The sequence below is a fragment of the Mirounga leonina genome, unplaced genomic scaffold (genome assembly GCF_011800145.1).
Source record: "Mirounga leonina isolate KUSES-001 unplaced genomic scaffold, KU_Mleo_1.0 Mir_201, whole genome shotgun sequence".
Lineage (NCBI taxonomy): Eukaryota > Metazoa > Chordata > Mammalia > Carnivora > Phocidae > Mirounga > Mirounga leonina.
This window is the reverse complement of record NW_023270504.1, coordinates 23,927,408-23,948,384: the sequence shown is the minus strand read 5'-3', so window position 1 is coordinate 23,948,384 and position 20,977 is coordinate 23,927,408. Positions and strand designations below refer to the sequence as shown.

The 20,977-nt window shown below is 39.5% G+C and overlaps 1 protein-coding gene across 3 annotated transcripts; it reads right to left on the bottom strand.

Moving 5' to 3' along the window:
- Positions 1 to 789: 789 nt before the first annotated feature.
- On the bottom strand, positions 790 to 14,714 carry NECAP1 (NECAP endocytosis associated 1). Of its 3 annotated transcripts, none has more exons than XM_035028302.1 (9): positions 14,592 to 14,680; positions 11,528 to 11,592; positions 8,730 to 8,830; positions 8,471 to 8,575; positions 7,697 to 7,778; positions 6,747 to 6,855; positions 6,480 to 6,660; positions 4,580 to 4,682; positions 790 to 4,244 (listed from the first exon to the last, which is right to left on the bottom strand). In XM_035028302.1, the coding sequence occupies exons 2-9, from the start codon at positions 11,566 to 11,568 to the stop codon at positions 4,196 to 4,198; spliced, it is 771 nt and encodes a 256-aa protein (XP_034884193.1). In that variant the 5' UTR covers positions 11,569 to 11,592; positions 14,592 to 14,680; the 3' UTR covers positions 790 to 4,195. The 3 variants fall into 3 exon arrangements, with proteins under 3 accessions (XP_034884193.1, XP_034884192.1, XP_034884191.1); XM_035028301.1 differs by lacking the exon at positions 14,592 to 14,680 and adding an exon at positions 9,144 to 9,199; XM_035028300.1 differs by lacking the exon at positions 11,528 to 11,592 and having other exon boundaries at positions 14,592 to 14,714.
- Positions 14,715 to 20,977: the final 6,263 nt, after the last annotated feature.

The following is a 20,977-nucleotide window of genomic DNA, read 5'->3' as shown; positions in this document are numbered from 1 at the left end:
CATAAAAAAAAGAAAATATTGGGGCGCCTGGGTGGCTCAGTCGGTTAAGCATCTGCCTTCGGCTCAGGTCATGACCCCAGAGTCCTGGGATCGAGCCCCACATCGGGCTCCCTGCTCCGCGGGAAGCCTGCTTCTCCCTCTCCCACTCCCCCTGCTTGTGTTCCCTCTCTCGTTGTGTCTCTCTCTGTCAAATAAATAAAATCTTAAAAAAAAAAAAAAGAAAGAAAATATTAAAAAGCAATTAATCCACAATGGGTCTTAATGCATTACTGTATTTAATGGAGGGGATGACACTATCCCCAGACTGATAAGGCAGAACATGAGGTCACTGAGGACAATTATTTTACTCCCAGCTCCAATATAGGCAATTCAAGCATAGTAGAGCTTTTTAAAAAACATACTACCCCTGTATCTTGTTATCTTTCAAAAGGGGACTGAAAATGATTATTAAAAAATCTGAAATAAGGGCGCCTGGGTGGCTCAGTTGGGTAAGCGACTGCCTTCGGCTCAGGTCATGATCCTGGAGTCCCAGGATCGAGTCCCGCATCGGGCTCCCTGCTCGGCGGGGAGTCTGCTTCTCCCTCTGATCCTCCCCCCTCTCATGCTCTCTCTCTGTCTCATTCTCTCTCTCAAATAAATAAATCAAATCTTAAAAAAAAAAAAAATCTGAAATAAATGCCAAACCATAAAATTTCTGTGAAAACTATCACAAGGCTATTTATATCCTCCAGGCTTAAGGAACCTGGAAGTAAAGATAATAAATCACTCTCTTCGTTTTTCCTTTCTCAACAGAATATGTGCTTGATGGGCAGCTCCTGAGTAGGAGTCCTCTAGTCACAAACCATATATATTCTCTTCATGTACAGTTAAGAGGCAATAACAGAAGTGGATTTTTTAGAAGCTAGAAAATAACTAAAACATAACCAAAGTACAATGTAATCTTAGACAGTTATAATAATCAAAATGAGACAATAAGCTACCAAACCTACCCACAGCTGTGTTTTACGATATCATTTTTCTTTTCCCAGGTCATAGGGAAAGTACCAAGTAAAATTTTTCTTTATCACTGCTTTTCCGATCCCTAATACTGACGGACTTGGGAGCACATAAATGAGATTTTCTCCAACTATGACAAAGCATATAAGGAATACTTACATCATGTAGCGAGGAACAACCCTGAGAATGAGTAAAAGAAGGAAAACACTCAACTTACTGATTTCTAGTCCTTCTTCACTGAAATCACTGTTTATTCAACAAGTGAACATCAGCTATATAGAAAGGTATACAGGAAGTACAGTGAATAGATAAAAATGCAGACATGGTCTTTATATTCAAAGAGTTTACAAACTAGTAAGAAAGAGAGTTTCGACAGCAACCCAAACAAAACAAAGGAGATCATTTTTCAGACTGGGAGGATAGGTGACATTTCATGAAGTAGTATTTACACTAGCTTTATGATTGGAAAGGATTTCAACAGGCAGGAAGGTATTCTAGGCAGAGGGAATTTTAGCAAGCATTCAGTGCTCATGGTGCTAATGGCATCTGAAGAATGACTAGTACCCTAGTTCCAGTAGCATACTGTGAGTGGAAGGGAAGACAGAGTTGAGGATGAAATGGTACTATGGACTTTATTCTGTAAGCAAAGGAAAATCGTTGAAGACAATGAACTGGGGAAGAAAGGGCATAAGCAGGGCTCGGTTTAGGAAGATGATTCTGGTGGTAACAGGTAAGCTGAATTGGAGCTGGAGGAAAAGAAAGCTAGAGGCAAGCCAACTGCCTAGAAGGTTATCAGAACGGAGGAAGTGGAGCAATAAAAGTTCACACTACAACTGTGAAGACAGATACAAATGTATAACTGCGGGGATTGAGCTTAAAAAAAAAAAAAAAAAAAAAAGATTGTCCACATTCCTCCCCAAATAAAACCTGAGGTTTAAGATACACTTCTATCAATGACAGTGACTCACCACCTCGGTAATGGTAAGAAAGGCCATGGGTGGGAAAGCCATGTAGGCCCTATTCTAGGAAAGCAAATGGAGATGCATCAGAACCTCTGGAGGGAACGGCATGTTACTTTAAAGAAAAAAGAAAAAAAAAAAGGCAAGCACATGTATCATTCTGATTCACCTTCTGTGAAAATCACTGAATGAGAACTCCAAGATCTTCTGGTTTCCAAAGTCTGTGACACTGACTTTAGTTTCATCTCTTACACTGATTCCCCTCATTTAAGCTGCTTATAGTTCTGGGATGTGAGAGGTGGCCTAGATCATAAAGACAATCTGAAGCAAATGAAATGAACTATACCAGCAAATAAATAATTCCTATAAATCATCTCTATTAGGAGTGCTCTGTGGGTTTAGAACCATGAAGACAGAAGTATAAACTGAACTTAAAAGCCCTATTTCTTGAAAAAGAGTAATAGACATGAAAATGTCTGTTTATTACCTACTGGCCCATTTATATTGGGTCAGTTAAATTAAAAAGGCACTGAAGTAGGCAAATTAAAAGATAAAGGAGACACTACCTTTTTCCACATTTTTAATTACCATTATTGCACCAATACAGCATATGCTTTATATACATATATTTTAAATTTCATTTTCAATTTTCCAGCAATTCAAATACATAATATATTATCATCTTGAGAATACAAAGAACACAACATGGAAGAAGATTGAGAAAATAGGTTCCCAGGAGTTAGTCACTAGTGATTCTATAGAACTTTCCATTTAGTGTTTTCTATTGGAATTTTAAAAATGTCCTGCCATGGCTCTGTAAGAATAGAGCTGCCTGGAACAGGAGGCAATGAAAAAAATGGACCCAAAGTTTAAAAGAGTCAGGAAGGAAATACAGGAGAGAGAATATATTTTGAAACTAAATGTAAGACTCCCTTCAGCCAGAGTGTACACATCCAAAGAAGTGCTAAGGGAAGAAATGATATCCTACCATTTCATCCTCAAAATTGCCCATTAACAAACAAAACAGGCAGTGCCCATTCACCTAAGAAAGGGAACTCTCTTCACAGCATCATAAAAGGAATGGTGGGGTAGAGGGAAGGGAAAGTGGTGGGAGAGCAACTTGCTTCTGAGATACCCCAGGTGACGGTTTATCAAGGCCATCACGGGGGCAAAACTATCACAGCTAGCGTGCCAGGGACTCTCCGACTTCCTCCATACATGACGATGTAGGTAATAGCAGCTTTCTAGTGAAGAGCTCGATGGACTGAAAAATAAATGTTTATGGAAAGGGGCCAGATACCTAGGCAGCAAGGCAATGTGGGTACTGAAAGAGAGTTACGTGCTTTCAACCCTTCTGCTCTACATATCCTGTTAAAAACTCTAAACCCTTCAACTTCAGGTCAAGTAATGGGGCAAATACAAAGTAATGCCACACTTCAAATGCAGCAGATAGACGGAGCTGCAAGAAAGTAAACGCTTCTCTACAACGTAACTTGGGAAACACGGCCCCTTGAACCTCCTTCATCCAAGAGACACCCACTGGTCAAAGTTGTTGCACTATTCAGCAAACAAAAGAACAGTGAAAGTGCCACCAACAAAACCCTCTGAGCATAGGAAGAAACATGTAAACACATGAGAGGGTGACGGAGCTGCACCTGGCACAGGATGTTCACTGAACAGGATAAGCCTAAAGGAGGATCTATAACACAGACCCAGGAAACAGGTCTTTCTTCATACCTATCCCTATCAAAACTCTGAATTTGTAAACACTGAAGTCAGCCAGTCCATTTTTAGGGTCTTAGGTTAATGGAAAAGGAAATTTCAAGGTTTCTGTTTCCCCTGAAATTGTTAAGTAGGGCACACGGGGTCATGAGATGATTTGGAAATAAACTAAAGAATTGAAAAGACAGAGAAAAATTTTACAGATGGTAGAGTTCATTTCCCCCGCAAAGAGACCTGGCCTTCTGAGCCCTGCATAGTCAGCCACAAGTATGGTAAGACCCATTATTCCCTGCCTTAATAGTGAACAGGAGATAAGAGATACTTTCTTGGCTGTACAGCAAGTAACAACACAGGGGAGTGATATAAACCAGCTTGAATGCAATGGAGAAGCTATGAAAAAGATTGTCCAGTAATTTTGATTCTGGGGAGAGAAGGGGTTCCTAGCTTCCCTCACAGATTGGTGCCCTCAAGGTCATTTTTTTTCTTCAAGTCTGTCCTTAATGGCCTGCCAATGCTATTCAGAACTGGACCCAGTTGGATGGCTGTGGTGCCTGGTTTGGAACAGAGCTGCAAGACAGGAGAACAGAGAGAAAGCCAAAGGAATTAGGATAGCTACTCCATTCTTCACGTAATAGCTTCCAAGAAACTGCTACCCAGAATTTCTGAAACTATACCTCACTAGAAATTCTAATTATCAAGGCGTGAAATATCCCACTCAAACTTCATCCTACAGCTTTCTTACCCCACCATCCCCAGCACTCCTCTACTTCCTTACCTAGAATTCCTGCCAGAGACTCTGTATGACCTGCAAATGCCCTGCTTTCCCAGTTCAAGATTTCATTTGACTGTAACACATCCTCTGTACCCTGATTGAGAGTATGGTGGTTTCACTAGGCTCATACCTGGATGCAGTGCTAAAGTCTCCCCACAAGTCACTGCTTGCAGAACCTGGAGCCAGTGCTGGTGCCGTGACAGGAGCAGGAGAATCCAAATCTAAAAGGATATCTGAATACACAGTAAAGAGATGAGAAAAGAAAAGGGAAAACATAATAAAGATCTGAGAAATAAAAGCTTAGGGGTGCCTGGGTGGCTCAGTCATTAAGCGTCCGCCTTCAGCTCAGTCATGATCCCAGGGTCCTGGGATCGAGCCCCGCATCGGGCTCCCTGCTCAGCGGGAAGCCTGCTTCTCCCTCTCCCTCTGCCTACCGCTCCCCCTGCTTGTGCTCTGTCAAATAAATAAAATCTTTAAAAAAAAAAGAGAGAGAGAGAGAGAGAGAGAGAAACTATTAATATACACAACTTGGATGAATCTCAAGGGAAGTATGCTGAGTGGAAAAAGCCAATCCCCAAAAGTTATGTACTCTGTGATTCCATTTATTTAACATTCATGAAATGACAAAATTATAGAGATGGAGAAGAAATTAGTGATTGTCTAAGGTTAGTGAGCGGGTGTGGGGCAGGATGCAGGAGGTAGGTGTGGTTATAAACGGATGACATGAGGGAGCCTTGTACTGATGGAGCTGTTCTGTATCCTGACCATGGTGATGGATCCAGGAACCTACACATGATAAAAGTGCATAGAACTAAAAACACATGTATACACACAAATGAGAACACGTAAATCTGGTGAAATCTAAATAAGATCAGTAGGTAGTATTGATGTCAATTTCCTGGTGATATTTGACTTTGGTTTTGCAAATGTTACCATTTAGGGGAACTGAGTAAAGGGTACACAGGATTTCTTTGTGTTATTTTTTACAACTGCATGTGAAGCTACCATTACCTTAAAATAAAAAGTTTAATTCAAAAAAATTAAAATTTTAGACATTATCCCCAGTGCCTTCTGGAGACACTTATGAGAAGAAGTAGGTTATAACCATTTTTACCTCAAAATTCCAGAAAGAGAAACTTCACTCTTAGCAATCAATGGTAAGAATGCTCTGCATCCCTGCAATATAAGTTAAAACTACAGATTCTAATATCTGCTTCTCTAACTTTTGGAAAGGTCCTTTCCGAGTTCTAATGTTCTCATTTTGAAACGGAAATAACTCTGTTTTCCCCATCAGATAGTATAGAAGAGTGAAAATATATTCACAAACCCAGATGCTGTCTAATTTTCTCCCAACTGCCTTTGTGAAGAAACAGAGAAGATTAAAAGAAATAACATTTACTGAATGGCTACAACGTCCCATGGACTGTGCTAGGTGGTGTCACATCATTTCTCCTTTACAATCCTGGGGTAATTCTAAGTCTCCATTTTACAGATAAGGATATTGAGACAGGGGTGCCTGGGTGGCTCAGTCCATTAAGCATCTGCCTTTGGCTCAGGTCATGATCCCAGGGTCCTGGGATGGAGCCCTGTGTCGAGCTCCCTGCTCAGCAGGAGGCCTGCTTCTCCGTCTCCCACCCCCCCGCTTGTGTTCCCTCTCTCGTTGTCTCTCTATCAAATAAATAAAAATAAAATCTTTAAAAAAAAAAAAAAGATATAAAATAGCAGAGCTATGACCAAAATCTTACTCCATCTGACTCTCAGGCCTACTAGCATCTAACCAAGGTACAATGAAGAAAATAGTCTTTTTAATATCTACTCATTTTCTGACAAAGAACCTACCAAATACCATGACTCTCAGTTCACTAGAAAAGCTTTAATTCCTTACTAGAGGCTGCCAGAATCACCTTGTCAGCACCAAGTGCCATTTCATAGGAAAAACATCAACACACTCCTTTGCAAACAGGTGCTACCCAATCAAAACCTAAGATATGATGATTTCTCAAAGTTAAAAGTAATAGAGAGAGATTTACCTGCATCACTACCTCCATGGTTAGATTTTGGAATGGGTGGTGGAGTGACATGATTGCTGATGGGAACGGAGGTTGGTGGGGGAATAGTGACTTTGCCTCCAGGTGGGGGTGGGAGCAAGCTTAGGCCCCCAGCCCCTGTAGTCTTGGGCTTAGAAGCACCTCCTTTCTTAGTTGTAATGTTCTACAATGAGAAAACAGAGAAGAGAAAGAAAAAGTCACAAGCTTATTATAAAAATACAGGGAGTGGGGGGAAGAAATCATACTCACCCCAATACTCAACTTGATGGTCTGTCCTTCCTTGAAGCCCAGATCCAACTTAGGACGATTGTCCATGTCCTGAGATTCTTTGGAAATCTCAGATTCCTGCTTTACCCACCTTCAGTAAAAGAGTAAATTATCTTAATTTGGGATTACCTAAAAGCAGAGTCCGACACACAAATCCGAGTGTAACTAACTTATATGAAACAAGATTCCAGAAAGCAGAGTGAGGAAACATGAAGAATGAGGAAGGAAAGGAAGAAAAGCCATGAAAGAGGGCAACAGGGTTCAACGGTACTGAGGAGCCACCCAGAATACATATTTAACTTGTCCCTCCAAAGGAGGGCATTTAGCTGCCAATCCCCATCCTCCATGGTTGAGGGCTACCCGAGGGAGTGTGATTAATTCCTCAGTCCTTCCAGGCTGCTTCCTTATGCCAACGGAGTGGAATTCCACAATTTCAGAGTTCTGAGGCAGAAAAGCTGAGTTATGCCTATGCCTGCCCCTGAAGTAGGAAGTTGACATTGTGCACAGTGCTATGCACCACAGCTGTGCCAAAACCAGGCAGGCGGAAGAAATGTTGAAACAGACATAAAACATGTCAGCTATACAAAGTAACAAAACTGGCACACAACTCCCCACGTAGCTCCCATACAGTCCTGCTATTATTATATGCCTCCCTCAGCCACTTAAAATCAAGTGCCAATTCCCCAGAGACATAAGCAAAAGCATCTCAAGACACTGTACAAGGGACCAAAAACATGTTCCAGGTTTTAAGGAAAGGTCAAAGCAGATACAAAGATAATGTAAAGAAACAGCAAATGGGAAGATTCAAATTCATAATGAATTCTTTTACCAAATACAGAAACCAGGAGGTAAAAGAGATAGTGTCCATTCAACTGAAAAGGAGCACTTCCAAAACCTTTTAACCAGGTAACTAAAGGACAAGTTTCACTCACTTGAAGTGATCTTGCAAGGAGACGTTAAAGTCAAAGGCATCACCCCGATCTGTGAAGCCAATGCCAATGAAAGCACTACGCCCTGTGAAAAAGACAGCAATACTCAGAATAGGAAGTGTCCCTTGGGGAAAATTCCACCCAGTGAAAATTAACAGTCACCTTAACTAAATCAAGTCGTGAACATAAAACATCTTCTCACAACCTAGGGGTCCAAAAACTACATACAGCCCAAGGGCCAAATGCTGCCATCGCCTGTCTTTATAAGTAACATTTTACTTGAACACAGCTACACCAATTTGTTTACATATTATCAATGGCTGCTTTCATACTACATCAGCAGAATTAAGTGGTTACAATAGAGAACAAAAATCTAAAATATTTACGATCTGTGTCCAAACAGAAAAAGTTTAACCACCTCTGATATAGACTATGGAGAAAAGATAGACTGCCCTAGACATAGATGATTTAAGACAGTCCCACCAAAACCCACCACAAACAATGAATGAATGGGCAATATGTGTTAATTCTTTGGTTAGCTAGACATTTTGATTTATTTACATCTACCTATTAATTACCATGTCTTGAACTTGCGTTCATATCTATTACAAATAACATGTTAATCCTTGTCCTTTAGCAACTATAGTTAACTATGGAGAAGGGAGAGGAAAAATTTAGTAAACTGAAGTAAGGTAAATGCAATTAGGACACACTTTCATTGAAGTGCATTTACCTATTTTCCTAATATCATCCCATTCAAAATCCCAGACTCCTTACCAGTACCATCCTGGATCCGGATTACAAAGTAGCGGCTGGAATCTGTCACTGTCTCCACAGCAATACCAGGATATTGTTCTACCGGTGCCTGAGCAAAGAGCTCCCCTGACAGGTAAGAAAAGACTTCTTTGAGCAAAGGAAGCAAAAATCTAAAACTCCAGTTAACAAATATTTCCATTCCAGTCCCCAACTTAAATGTACTTATAAAAATGCACCAAACTAATACTCTTAATATGTTAAAGAGTCAGCAGCAGATTACCTGACACTTTATCCTCAAGTTTGATATAAGCGATCTTCCCTTTTGAAGTGATTCGGAGGCGACCAGTCCAATCAGGCTGGTCTAATTTCCAGTCAGATGCCCTAGGATAGGAAAATAGGAAGTCTCAGGTCCATTACTAAAAACCTACACAGAATCATTTGCCATATTTCTGTTTTGCTGTCCTGGTTGCTTATTCTTTCTACCTATTAAATAATCAGTAAGAATAACTCATGATCCCCTCTACATAGATGTCTCATTATTACATATAACCCAAAGCAAACAAATCCTTACTATGTAAGGATTATCCAATAAGCATCAAGAAAAACACGTAAAGTACAAATACAAGCAATTTAAAAAAATTCTCATGATACTATTTCCATACTGCAGACAATAATTTATATAATAGTGGGGCACCTGGGTGGCTCAGTCATTAGGCGTCTGCCTTCAGCTCGGGTCATGATCCCAAGGTCCTGGAATAGAGCCCCACGTCAGGCTCCCTGCTTGGCAGGGGGCCTTCTTCTCCCTCTCCCACTCCCCCTGCTTGTGTTCCCTTTCTCAGTGTCTCTCTCTGTCAAATAAATAAATAAAATCTTTTCAAAAAATAATAATAATAATTTATATAATAGTATTTGACTGATCAGGTAACAACAAAGTCTACTAAATGAATTATACTAGGTAACAGAAGCCGTCCCAAATCCCTAAACGTATCATCATCTTTCACTGAATTCAACCAATATTTACAGTGTGTATTAAGTCACAGGCACTGTTCTAGATGCTTGGGATACAACAGTGAATGAACAAAACGAAGACTTCTACCCTCATGAGGTTTACATTATCATAGAAAACAGATAATAAAAAATAAACATAAAAAATAAGTAAAATAATTAGTATCTCAGAAGATGCTAAGTGCTAAAATAAAAAGAAAATGCAGAGGCAGAAAAGGGAAATTGGGAGGGTAGTGGGAGAGTAAACAGGTTGCAACATTCAAGAAGGTGGTTGGGGAGACCTTATTAACAAGGTGAAATGTGAGCAAAAATGTGAAGGAAGGAAGAAAGTTCCTCATGCAGATATTGGAGGAAGGAGGTGATTCCAGGATTGGAACACTTAGTGCAAAGGTGCTAAGGTGGGGTTGTGTCTGGAATGTTTGCCCTCAAAGGAAGCCACTGCAGTAAGAATAAAATAAAGAGATGAAGTGGGAGAGAGATAACAGAAGGCCAAATTTTACAGGTCTTGTAAGAATTTTGGCTTTGACTCTGAGTGAAGGAGAAGCCATTACAGGTTTTAAGCAGAGGTGAAATATGATCTTCCTTTTATTTTATTTGTTTTAAGAGAGTAGTTATTTTTTTAAAGACTTATTTATTTATTTGAGAGAGAGAAAGAGAGAGGGGGAAGAGAATCTCAAGTAGAGACTCCCCACTGAGCGTGGAACCAGACACAGGGCTTGATCCCATGACCCTGAGATGATCATGAACTGAGTCAAAATGAAGAGCTGGATGCTTAACCTACTGAGCCACCCAGGCGTCCCAATCTCCCTTTTATTTTAAAAGGATTACTTTATTGTGTGCAGAAGCAATGTAGGGATGTAAGTACTGAAGCATGGGGATTAGTTAAGAGACTACTGCAGTAATCCAGGAGTCATGATGGTGACTAGGAACAGAGAGCAGCAGAAGTGGCTAGATTCTGGATATATTTATTTAAAGTAAATAAGCAGGATTTTCTAATGGATTTAATGTGAAGTCAAGGATGACTCTGAAGATTTTAGCCTGAGCAAAGGAGCTGCCAATACATGACACAGAAAGGCTATAGGTAGAGCATGTCTGGGAAGAAAGATCAGGAGTTCAGTTTTGAATATGTAGAGTTTGAGATGTCAAATAGATTTTCAAGCAAAGCTATAGAGAAGGCATTTGAATATGAGTCTGGAGTTTAGGAAAGACATGTGGGCTAGAGATAGCGATGTCCATGGAAACATTACAAAATACTGAATACTTATAATCTGTATGATAAATGAATTTGAATGAAATCTAAGATGTTATTTAAATATGACCAATTTTACAAAGCACTGCCTTGTGATTTTGTTTTGTCAGCATGTAGAAAAGAGAGGGCAAAGTAAAAGTTATTAATAACTCATCCTGGGACACCTGGCTGGCTCAGTTAGTAGAGCATGTGACTCTTGATTTCAGGGTTGTGAGTTTGAGGCCCACGTTGGGTGCAGAGATTACTTAAAAATAAAATGGTAAAAACAAAACAAAATTCATCCCTTAGAAACCTGAAAATGAATACTTGCAAGTTAGAAAGGTAACAATAAGGTATATCCAAACAAGAATAAGTTTAAGGAGAGGGTAAGCAGAAGGTGGAAAAGAGAAAAATGAAAATAAGCACAGGTTTTGAACAGGATTTATAAGACAAATCTTTGTCATGTCCTCCTCTCTTGATGCCCTGCCTCAAAGAAGCTCAAGTACTTGAATCTGATCCAGACTACAATGCTCTAAAGGTCCCTGTATTTTAATTTTTTTTAAAATGAGTAATCACTTCTGTCATGCCACCATAAGCTAAACATAGTGTATCGAATATATTAGGAACAAGCCTACTCGATGTGTTTCCTGGGACAGGTTCCTTGTCTTATTTATCTTGTATGTCTAGTGGCCAATATTTAACAAATTCTCAGTAAGCGAATGGATATTCCCAGCAGCAATTTCCCTCAGCCCTGAGCCTTAGTTCCTTTCCTGCTCCCAAAACCTAGCCGGAGGAACTCTTGGTTTCGCTGGTCTTCTGAACAGACTTCACAAATTTTCACTTACCTCAGTAATAAATCCTTACAGCAACCATACGGAATAGGCATGAAAAGCCTATCATCTCTGTCTCTCTAAGTGAAGAACAGTAACACAGTAAGTAATGATGCCTAACTTTGAAGTCCAGCATTCTCATCACATTAAAACAGACTATTGAGTTTACTATTGATTAAGCTGAGGAGGAGGGCAGTGATGAATATAAAAACGGTTTTAGAGGTTGGGAAACTATTTCTTAATCATTTATAACTTTCTCATCGACCTAAATTGTCAGTGAAAGCCTGAGAAGCGGGCGCCTGGGTGGCTCAGTTGGTTAAGCGACTGCCTTTGGCTCAGGTCATGATCCTGGAGTCCCAGGATCGAGTCCCGCATCGGGCTCCCTGCTCAGCAAGGAGCCTGCTTCTCCCTCTGACCCTCCCCCCCCCATGTGCTCTCTCTCTCTCATTCTCTCTGTCTCAAATAAATAAATAAATAAATAAGTAAAAAAAAAAAAGGCTAAGGTTTAAAAAAAAAAAAAAAAAAGAAAGCCTGAGAAGCAAGAGCTCACCATAGGTGAATCAAAGTCATTCATTCCCTCTGATCTTATTAGTCACTCAAACCAAGTATTCCTTCTGCTTCCTAAAAAGCCCAGTTTTTCCTTTAATGGCAGCCTAAAGAAGAATCATGCTCATAATATAAAATGGGTTCTGTAAACAAGAAGATTAGACAGACAAAAAGACATAAAAGTAATATTTATTAAGCATCTATTACGTGCCAAGCATTATGCCCATTCTTATGAAAATTAAGTGAGAGGATATTGCAAGATAAGTAGTAGTATATCCATTTCTACAAATGAGGAAACCACAGTTCAAAAGAGTTAAGTGTCGGGGTGCCTGGGTTGGCCCAGTTGGTTAAGCATCTGTCTTTGGCTCGGGTCATGATCCCAAGGTCCTGGGATCTAGCCCCGCATCGGGCTCCCCGCTCAGTGGAGAGTCTGCTTCTCCCTCTCCCTCTACTGCTCGCCCTGCTTGTGTGCTCTCTCGTTCTCTCTCTCTAGAATAAATAAAATCTTTAAAAAACAAAAAGAGTTTAGTGTCTTGCCAAAAGCAAATAAATGGGAATCTTGATGCAAACTTAGTGCAGCTCTCTTCATTCACTATAGTAAAAGTGGCTAATGAAAAAATGCCTTTTGGAGGATAAGAAATGTCAATAATAAGCATGGAAACCATAGATAACAAGAAAAAGAGGAAATTAAAAAAATGTTTTGATGGCTCAGTGCAATTAACTGACATAAGGACAAAAGGCTATGGATAAACTAGAAAGTGAAGGTAGAAAATGCAGATGAGAGAAGGAAGGTCTTTTAAAAAAAACCTTAAAGTAGAAGAAAAAGAAGAGAACCCCACTCTATGGTGTATCAAATCCTTTAGGAAGGCTTTACTACTAAAGTTGGAAGTCATGAGCTATTTCACCTATTTCAATGCTAACTTACGTGATTAAGTGTAATCTACAAATTTCTTCCACGTTTACAGAGTGCCCACTATGTGCCAGGCACTGTACTAGACCCTGGTACTATAAAATTAGAAAAGAAACAAGCTGTTCACAGATAGTCTAGAGAAACAGATGGAGCAATCAATTACAATACAGAAGGAAGAGCACTCACTATGATAGAGATAAGCATAGGTGCTATGGAAGCACACACAGAACATACCAAAGCCAGAATGGAAGGGTCAAGGGGGCTTCCCAAGGAAGGTGATGTCTCAGCTGAGTCATACATATTATAACCTGTAACCACCATCAAAAAGCATGTAGATTCCTATTCATGGTCAATGTGGAGTCTGACTGAAAGCCTGGAATTAGGACTACCTCTTTGCCGAAAGGTACAACCCACTCTAATGCACAAGTCAGCAAGTACAAAGATACTGATTCATGATGAATGAACCTGCTGTAAGGAGGCAAAATAATGGACACAGGAGGAGGACAAAAGCCAAAATAATTATAAACGCCAAGAGGAAAATCATGATGGTGATGTGGATCAGAGAACAATAAGAACAGTATCTTATATATTTATATGCTGCTTTACTGTTTCCTAAATTCTTTCACATTTATTATATTATTTCATTTAACCCTCCAAAAACTTCTGTGAGGTACATAACTAGAGCAGGCTTTATTATCATTAACTTTTTTTTTTTCCTATTTCACAGATGAGAAAAACTAAGGCTTGGAAAGGTTAAGAGATTTGTCCCAAATCATGTAACTGTTAAGTTGTCAGGGATCATACTCATATTTCTTAACATGTAACCCGGTTAACATGTTAACTCTTTCCACTACATGACTTCATGAACTCCTACAGCATCCTCAGAACCTCACCATCATTGGATTACAAGGCGGTTAGCTGGCCCTACAGAGAAAATGCTGCATTAACTCTGGAGAAAAAAAGCTACGGGAGAGGTTAAGAAGGGAGGGGGGTAAGGAAAATAGAATATACTATGTAATCATCAAGAAAATGTACTGAAAAAAAAAAAAAACCAGAATAGACACCGACTGGAAAACCTATAATCATAACCTTTGCCCACTAGCAAAAGAACTGAAAGGAAAACCAAATGGTGGATGATATTTGGTAGCAAGACTGACAACAGCACAGAAGATAAACTGTATCACCTGAATGGCCAACACAATGACTACTCACAAAAGCGCACGGGGTACTGGAAATGTGTACGAGAGGGAGGACGGGAGGGGGTTTCGACAAGGGCGACAAACAGAAGGACGCAGGAAAAGAACGAACCAAAGGTGACTGGCAATGGAGCAGGCACGACTGGATGTGGATGATGGGGAGCAGATGGGTAACCCAGAGGGGCCCAAGGGAGGAGGGGGGGGTGGGTGCAGACGGTAATTTTTTTTTTTAAAGCGGCGGAAACCAGGATGTCATTCCACAGTGGGGAAAGAACAGGACGGCAGGGCGATAACAACCCAGGTAGGGAGGTTAGCAAGGTGACAACCCAGAGGTGGCAGTGGCAAGGGACTCGCAGCGTGCTACCTGAGGAGGAGACTGTCATCCCCGACCCGGTATGCGTGTGCTGCAGTGTATCGGGGTTAGTACCTGTAACCGCGGTTGGAGGCCCGTGGAGGAATCCGGTAAACGCTAACGTCTGGCTTCACACACAAAACAGACTCGTACTCCAACTCGGTCGCCATCTTGGCTCTGCACTCCGCGCCACCAGGGGCGGGGCGTAGGAACGGGGGCGGACGTAGAAGGTGGGAAGTTGGGCTGCGCGCAACTTCCGCTTACGCTACTTCCGCGCGATTTTAGTTTGGTTCTTGAGATTAACCTCCGGAGGTACGGGTCGGAGAAGCCATATTGAAACCTGGAAATCGTGAAGCTGCGCAGTTCGCCATCTTGGGTAATGGCAAAACGGCCTTTCCAGTGCGTGACCCACGTTATAGAAATCTCCATTCCCGAAAGGTGATTAGGGAAAGCTTCATCTTGCCCGCAGTGCTTGGGGAGCAGGAGGACCGCCTTAAAATCTGGAGAATGCTTTTCTGACAAGAACCACTTTTTAACCATAGTTTCCCGGCAGGAAAGGGGTATCTGCCTGTTGGTAATCCCGAACCGGGTACCTACAGTCAATATATGACCCAGCAGTAGGCATGGTGGATTTTAATCCTCCAGCGTCTAAATTTTAAAAATGCCCAGCCTGATTAGTTGCCTAATAGCACCTTTTAATCTTGGATTTTACAGAACAGCACCTGTTGAAATAGTTTGCCTCACTTTCAGTGTGCATTCTGGTTATCTTTTTTGAAAATGTGAACATCTTAAACTCTTAAATGGCACCAACTCAATTACTGATCAATTCGGGAAGCCTGGGGCACCTGGGTGGCGCAGTCGTTAAGCGTCTGCCTTCAGCTCAGGTCATGATCCCGGGGGTCCTTGGATTGAGCCCCGTGGGGGGCTCCCTGCTCAGCGGGAAGCCTGCTTCTCTCTCTGCCACTCCCCCTGCTTGTGTTCCCTCTGTCTCTGTATCTCTGTCAAATAAATATATAAAATCTTTAAAAAAAAAAATTCAATACGACTAATGAGCTATTATTTAATGACCACTATTTGCTCCAAATCCTATTATAATGATAAATCCTATTGAACTCTTTCCATAAATATGTTCTTTGTACACTTCGCATGTAAATTTGCCACAACACTATCACTTTGAACCAATTTAATTAGCAGGGATAGAAGATGTCAAAACCAAGTTACGAACTGAAGTCTGTCTGACTACAATGGCAGTGGTCTCCGCCCCTTCATTATATTGACTGGTTGAAAACCTGTCTTTAATAATAGTCTACCTGGCAAAGTGATAATCTTAAAATTAAAGACTTACGATATATATCCCTGGCAAGGATGTGGGAAATAAGCTACTCTCATACACTAATACCAGGAGTGTCCATTAATACAACGTTTTGAAGGGAAACTTAGCAGAATTGATCAAAATATTGTATATAACTTTAAATTTAGTAAAACCACTAATAGGTATCTTAGAGACTTTTTTTAAAAGATTTTATTTATTTATTTGACAGAGAGAGACACAGCGAGGGAGGGAACACAAGCAGGGGGAGCGGGAGAGGGAGAAGCAGGCTTCCCGCCGAGCAGGGAGCCCGATGCGGGGCTCGATGCGGGGCTCGATCCCAGGACCCTGGGATCATGACCTGAGCCGAAGGCAGGCGCTTAACGACTGAGCCACCCAGGCCCCTCTTAGAGACGTTATTGTTTTTAGATTTTATTTATTTATTTTGGGAGAGGGAAGAGGAGAGAGAGAGAGAGAGAGCACACGAGGGGAGGGGAGGGGAGGAGCAGACGAAGGAGAGAATCTCAAGCAAACTCCACCCTGAGACGGGAGTCGGACACCTCGCTCCAGCTCACCACCTGAGATCATGACCTGAAAAGAGACTCTTACCCAGCTGAGCCACCTAGGCGCCCCTACAGACATTCTTATATACACAGTAAAGTAGGTACAATATTTATTACAGCATTGTTTGTAATAGTAATATGAAACAACATGAACATCTATCAATAGAAAATATATATTAAAATATATATAACATGGGATGCCTGGGTGGCTCAGTCAGTTAAGCATTTGCCTTCAGCTCAGGTCATGATCCCAGGGTCCTGGGATCCAGTCCCACATTGGGCTTCCTGCTCAGCAGGGACTCAGCTTCTCCCTCTACCCCTCCCCCCTGCTTGTGTGTGTGCTCGCTCTCTCTCACACACTCTCTCTCTCAAATAAATAAATAAAATCTTTAAAAATATAACATAAAAAATTTTTTAAATATACCTTGATATAATGGCATGATAAGAAAAGATCCATGCTAAAAAAACAAAAAGAAAGCCAATAAACTTTCACTTAAAATTTCAGTAATCCTCAACTACTTCTGGTTCCAGAATTGTCCGTGTTCTTCATACTCTTCACACCTTTACATGCATTAAACCTTCTATCTTGAACAATTTCCTCTAGCCTGTCAATTTGACAAACTGATACATTCACATATGTGCTCAAATAATACCTCCTCTGTGACTTCACCAGGTACTTTTTTTTAATTCCAATGTAGTTAACATACAGTGTAATATTAGTTTCAGATGTACAATATAGTGATTGAACACTTCCATACGTCACCTGGTGCTCATCACAGCAAGTGCACTCCTTAATCCCAATCACACATTTATCCCATCAACCCCCACCCCCAATAACCATCAGTTCATTCTCTATAGTTCAGAATCTGTTTCTGGGTTTGCCTCTCTCTCTCTTTTTTCCCTTTGTTCATTTGTTTTGTTTCTTAAATTCCACATATGAGTGAAATTTACCCACAGTAAAAACACATTTTATATTAGAACCCAATGCACACATATATACTTGAAACAAAGTTTTCCCAAAATGATAACCCTATTAAACATGATAAGAGTTTATAATTTTTACTGTTCTGTTCTATTTTGTTATTGTTCTCAATCCACAAAACTGATTTCAATACCTAGTAGGACATCTTGACTCACTTGCTCACTATTTTACAGGTTAAAGAAAAAGTAATGAAGAGAGACCAAGAATGTTTCTGATAATTAGATCATATACTAAGATTATTATGTACATTGTACTCTGCCTTTTGAAAGAGTCATCTTACAAACTCTCCACTGGCTGTACGATAAAGTCTAATTTTCTTAGCTAGATGATTCTTCATAATCTTGCCCCAACCTTTCTTTTCAGGCTCACATAGAGCCACTTTTCTCACACCATCTTCCTTTCACTCCCAGTGTCTTCTCTAACTTAATCACATTGCTGTAATTTTCCAAACCCACCATCTTTGTTCATATTTGCACAGACTGAAATTCCCTTCCCATTCATTCCTTGGTAAAATGCCTTCAGATGTAATTTAAATATCAATTTATCTGAGAAGTTTTTCTCAACTTCCCTAAACCCTGCTCTATTCTCCCACAGCATTATTTATACTTACGTTTTAATTCTCATCACATTGTATTCAACTGTTTATAGGTACAAAGGCAAGAAACATGTTTGTGTTTACCCAATATCCATCACAGTTCAGAATGTAGTAAGAACACCATACTTTTTTGAATGATTGTTTCTGTCCATTTTTACTGGGATAATTTGTTCTTTCCCAATCAAAAATTGCTAAATGTCTTGGCTGGAAGTCACCTCTGCCCACCAGTAGGGGGTATCAGCTACACAATTCAAAAATTCCGGACTGGAGACTAGATTAACTGTCCCAGAAATCAGGCTAATTTCCTCCTATGTGTGATTTTCCAAGTATATGTGATTTAACCAAGTTCAACAAAAGCACTTTTGTTAGAAATGACAGACACCTCATCCATCTCAAATTTTGATTACTTTTAGATATATTTTAAACATGAAAATAAAAGTCAAGGTTTCTTGACTTTTTTCCACCAGTAACATATTTTTCAGCTCTTTATTCTTTGCGCACATACAAAAAGCTATTTATCACAGGGTTTTCAATTCTGATTTACCTTTGCTCAGGGTACTGTTATCTTTCATGACATCGTACTTGTTAAAGTATAAATGTTCTAAGTCCTAGGGTGGCTACAAATGCAGTGATAAAAGTTGTAATGAGATTTCAATCAGTTTATAAATCTTCCTTACTTAGAATGGACCTAGTAACCTTGTGGTTGATATCTTGCACTTTACATATGACAGACTTGAATCCCAGACTTATTAAATCATTTGTCCAAAGACACAGTTGGTGATGAAGTCAGGATTGGAAACTCATATCTCATGATTTACAAATTAACATTCTCTTCACCACACCAAACTATTTAATACAAGAAGCACCCAAGATACTGGTACAAAAATAGTAAACTCGTGGAGTTTTGTACGCATATCCATTTTTTTCACTTAATATAAACCATAAAGATAACTTAACAAGTACACAAAAATAAATAGGATATTTACTGCAGAATTTTTGTAATTAGAAAATGGAAATAATCTAAATGTCCATCAATCTGGAATTGATCCATTCATAAGTAAATAAATTATGGTACATCTATCAATGAAGTACTATGCACCTATTAAACATTGAGATTGATCTATATGCTCAGTTATGAAAAGGTAAATTAATAAGTGAAAAACAGCAAGGTACAAAAAAAGTGTAATATTCCATCATTTCTATAAAAAATAAATATAAGGGGTGCCTGGCTGTTTCAGTCAGTAGAGCATGCGACTCTTGATCTTGAGATCATGAGTTCAAGCCCCATGTTGGGTCTAGAGCTTACTTTTTAAAATAATAAATAAATAAATAATATCTAGACTTGATAGGCATAAAATAATTATGAACTATAGCTAAGATACTTAACAGGGGCTATTATTTCTGGGAAATGGAAAGGGTAAAGAAAGAGAAACTCTTTTTCATCTTATACCCTTCTTTATGCTACTGTTGTAATAATTGTAATAGTAAATCAAGACCTATGCATCTAAAATTTCAATACATGAAAATGAAACTACATGTTGCTTATGAAGTCATACATATGTAATAAAAGTATAAAAGCAATTAGGGGGAGAAAGTGGTTATCTCTGGGGAAAGAGAGAGCTAAAAGATTTGGGGAAGGAGTATATATCATTTAAAAGTATCTGAAGTAGGGCGCCTGGGTGGCTCAGTTGGTTAAGCAACTGCCTTTGGCTCAGGTCATGATCCCAGAGTCCTGGGATCAAGTCCCACATTGGGCTCCCTGCTCAGCAGGGAGCCTGCTTCTCCCTCTGACCCTCTCCCCTCTCATGCTGTTTCTCTGTCTCTCTCTCTTTCTCTCAAATAAATAAATAAATAAAATCTTTAAAAAAAAAGTATCTGAAGTAAATACAGCATAATAGTAAAACCTTAATAAAGCTGATGAGTCACAACTTGAAAAAGCTGATGCTAATTCTATTTTTTATATACTTACTTGCCTGTTTTAAATATGTCATCATAATAAAATAAAGAATGGGAACCCAAGAGGTGAAAATTTTAAAGTAAATAATGAAAAAATAACCTGGTAAATTACTGAGTGATGTAAGTGAGCTGCAGAATTATATGTATAATTTAAAGTGAGTATGCACAATGCTCACACACACACTCACACACGCACACTTCACATATACTTACATGTACATAGAAAAACTTTGAAAAGGATACATTTAATAGCAATCACTTCTTGGGAAATGCACTTGGGAAAAGGAGAGGTAGAGAAAGAATTTTTACTTTTGTTTTAAACATGTCTGCATTTAATTAATTGAATTAAAATTTTTTTAAAATGTCTGCATTTGATTTTTGCAATGAGCACATATTAGTTGTATAATTCAAAAATGAACATTTTTAAAAGTTAGAAACACTGTACTGGTTTTACAATAATTTCATGATGTTTTAGTTAAATAGTAAATAAAGTCAATCACTGACCTAAATCTACATCTTCCTACCCCTTGCTTCCCAATGTGGTCCTACAGCTACTGGGTCAGGCTAAACTGGCCTGGTTTGTGAATTTGACAATCTCTAAATCTGAGAGGTCATGAATTCTAACTTTGTCCAATTGATTTACTCTGTATCCCCAACACATAAGACATGCCTGGCACATGATATGTTCAATCAATATCTACAGTTAGAATGATGATGACCTAGAGGCCTAAGGGGAGAAAAAGCCGAGCAAGTCCTAGAATTACAGAATTTAAGATCAAAGCCACCTTAGCATTCGTGGAGAAAATTCTCCTGGGTTCTACAACCCTGAATAACAAAGGATATGTCTCACTTGAATATGCTCACTTGAAGTTCCATATGAGAACTCTTGAGTTAGGATTCTTTTTTCTGACTTAAGAAAAATACCTTTTCTTAAGAACACCTTCTTCCTAGGTGTTCAGGTTTTAACAGCTACAAAACATGGATAATGATTTGGTCCCAGGGAGTTTTGCAGCAATAACTCATCCTTTGAGAATCCCCACTCCATCTCAAGGACAT

Coding starts and splice junctions, on each gene's coding strand:
- NECAP1 (XM_035028300.1), bottom strand. CDS start 14,686: ATGGCGACCGAGTTGGAGTACGAGTCTGTTTTGTGTGTGAAGCCAGAC. Junction 8,831..14,591: donor GCCTCCAACCGCGGTTACAG/GTACTAACCCCG, acceptor TTCCTATCCTAG/GGCATCTGACTGGAAATTAG. Junction 6,661..6,746: donor CCATCAAGTTGAGTATTGGG/GTGAGTATGATT, acceptor TTCTCATTGTAG/AACATTACAACTAAGAAAGG.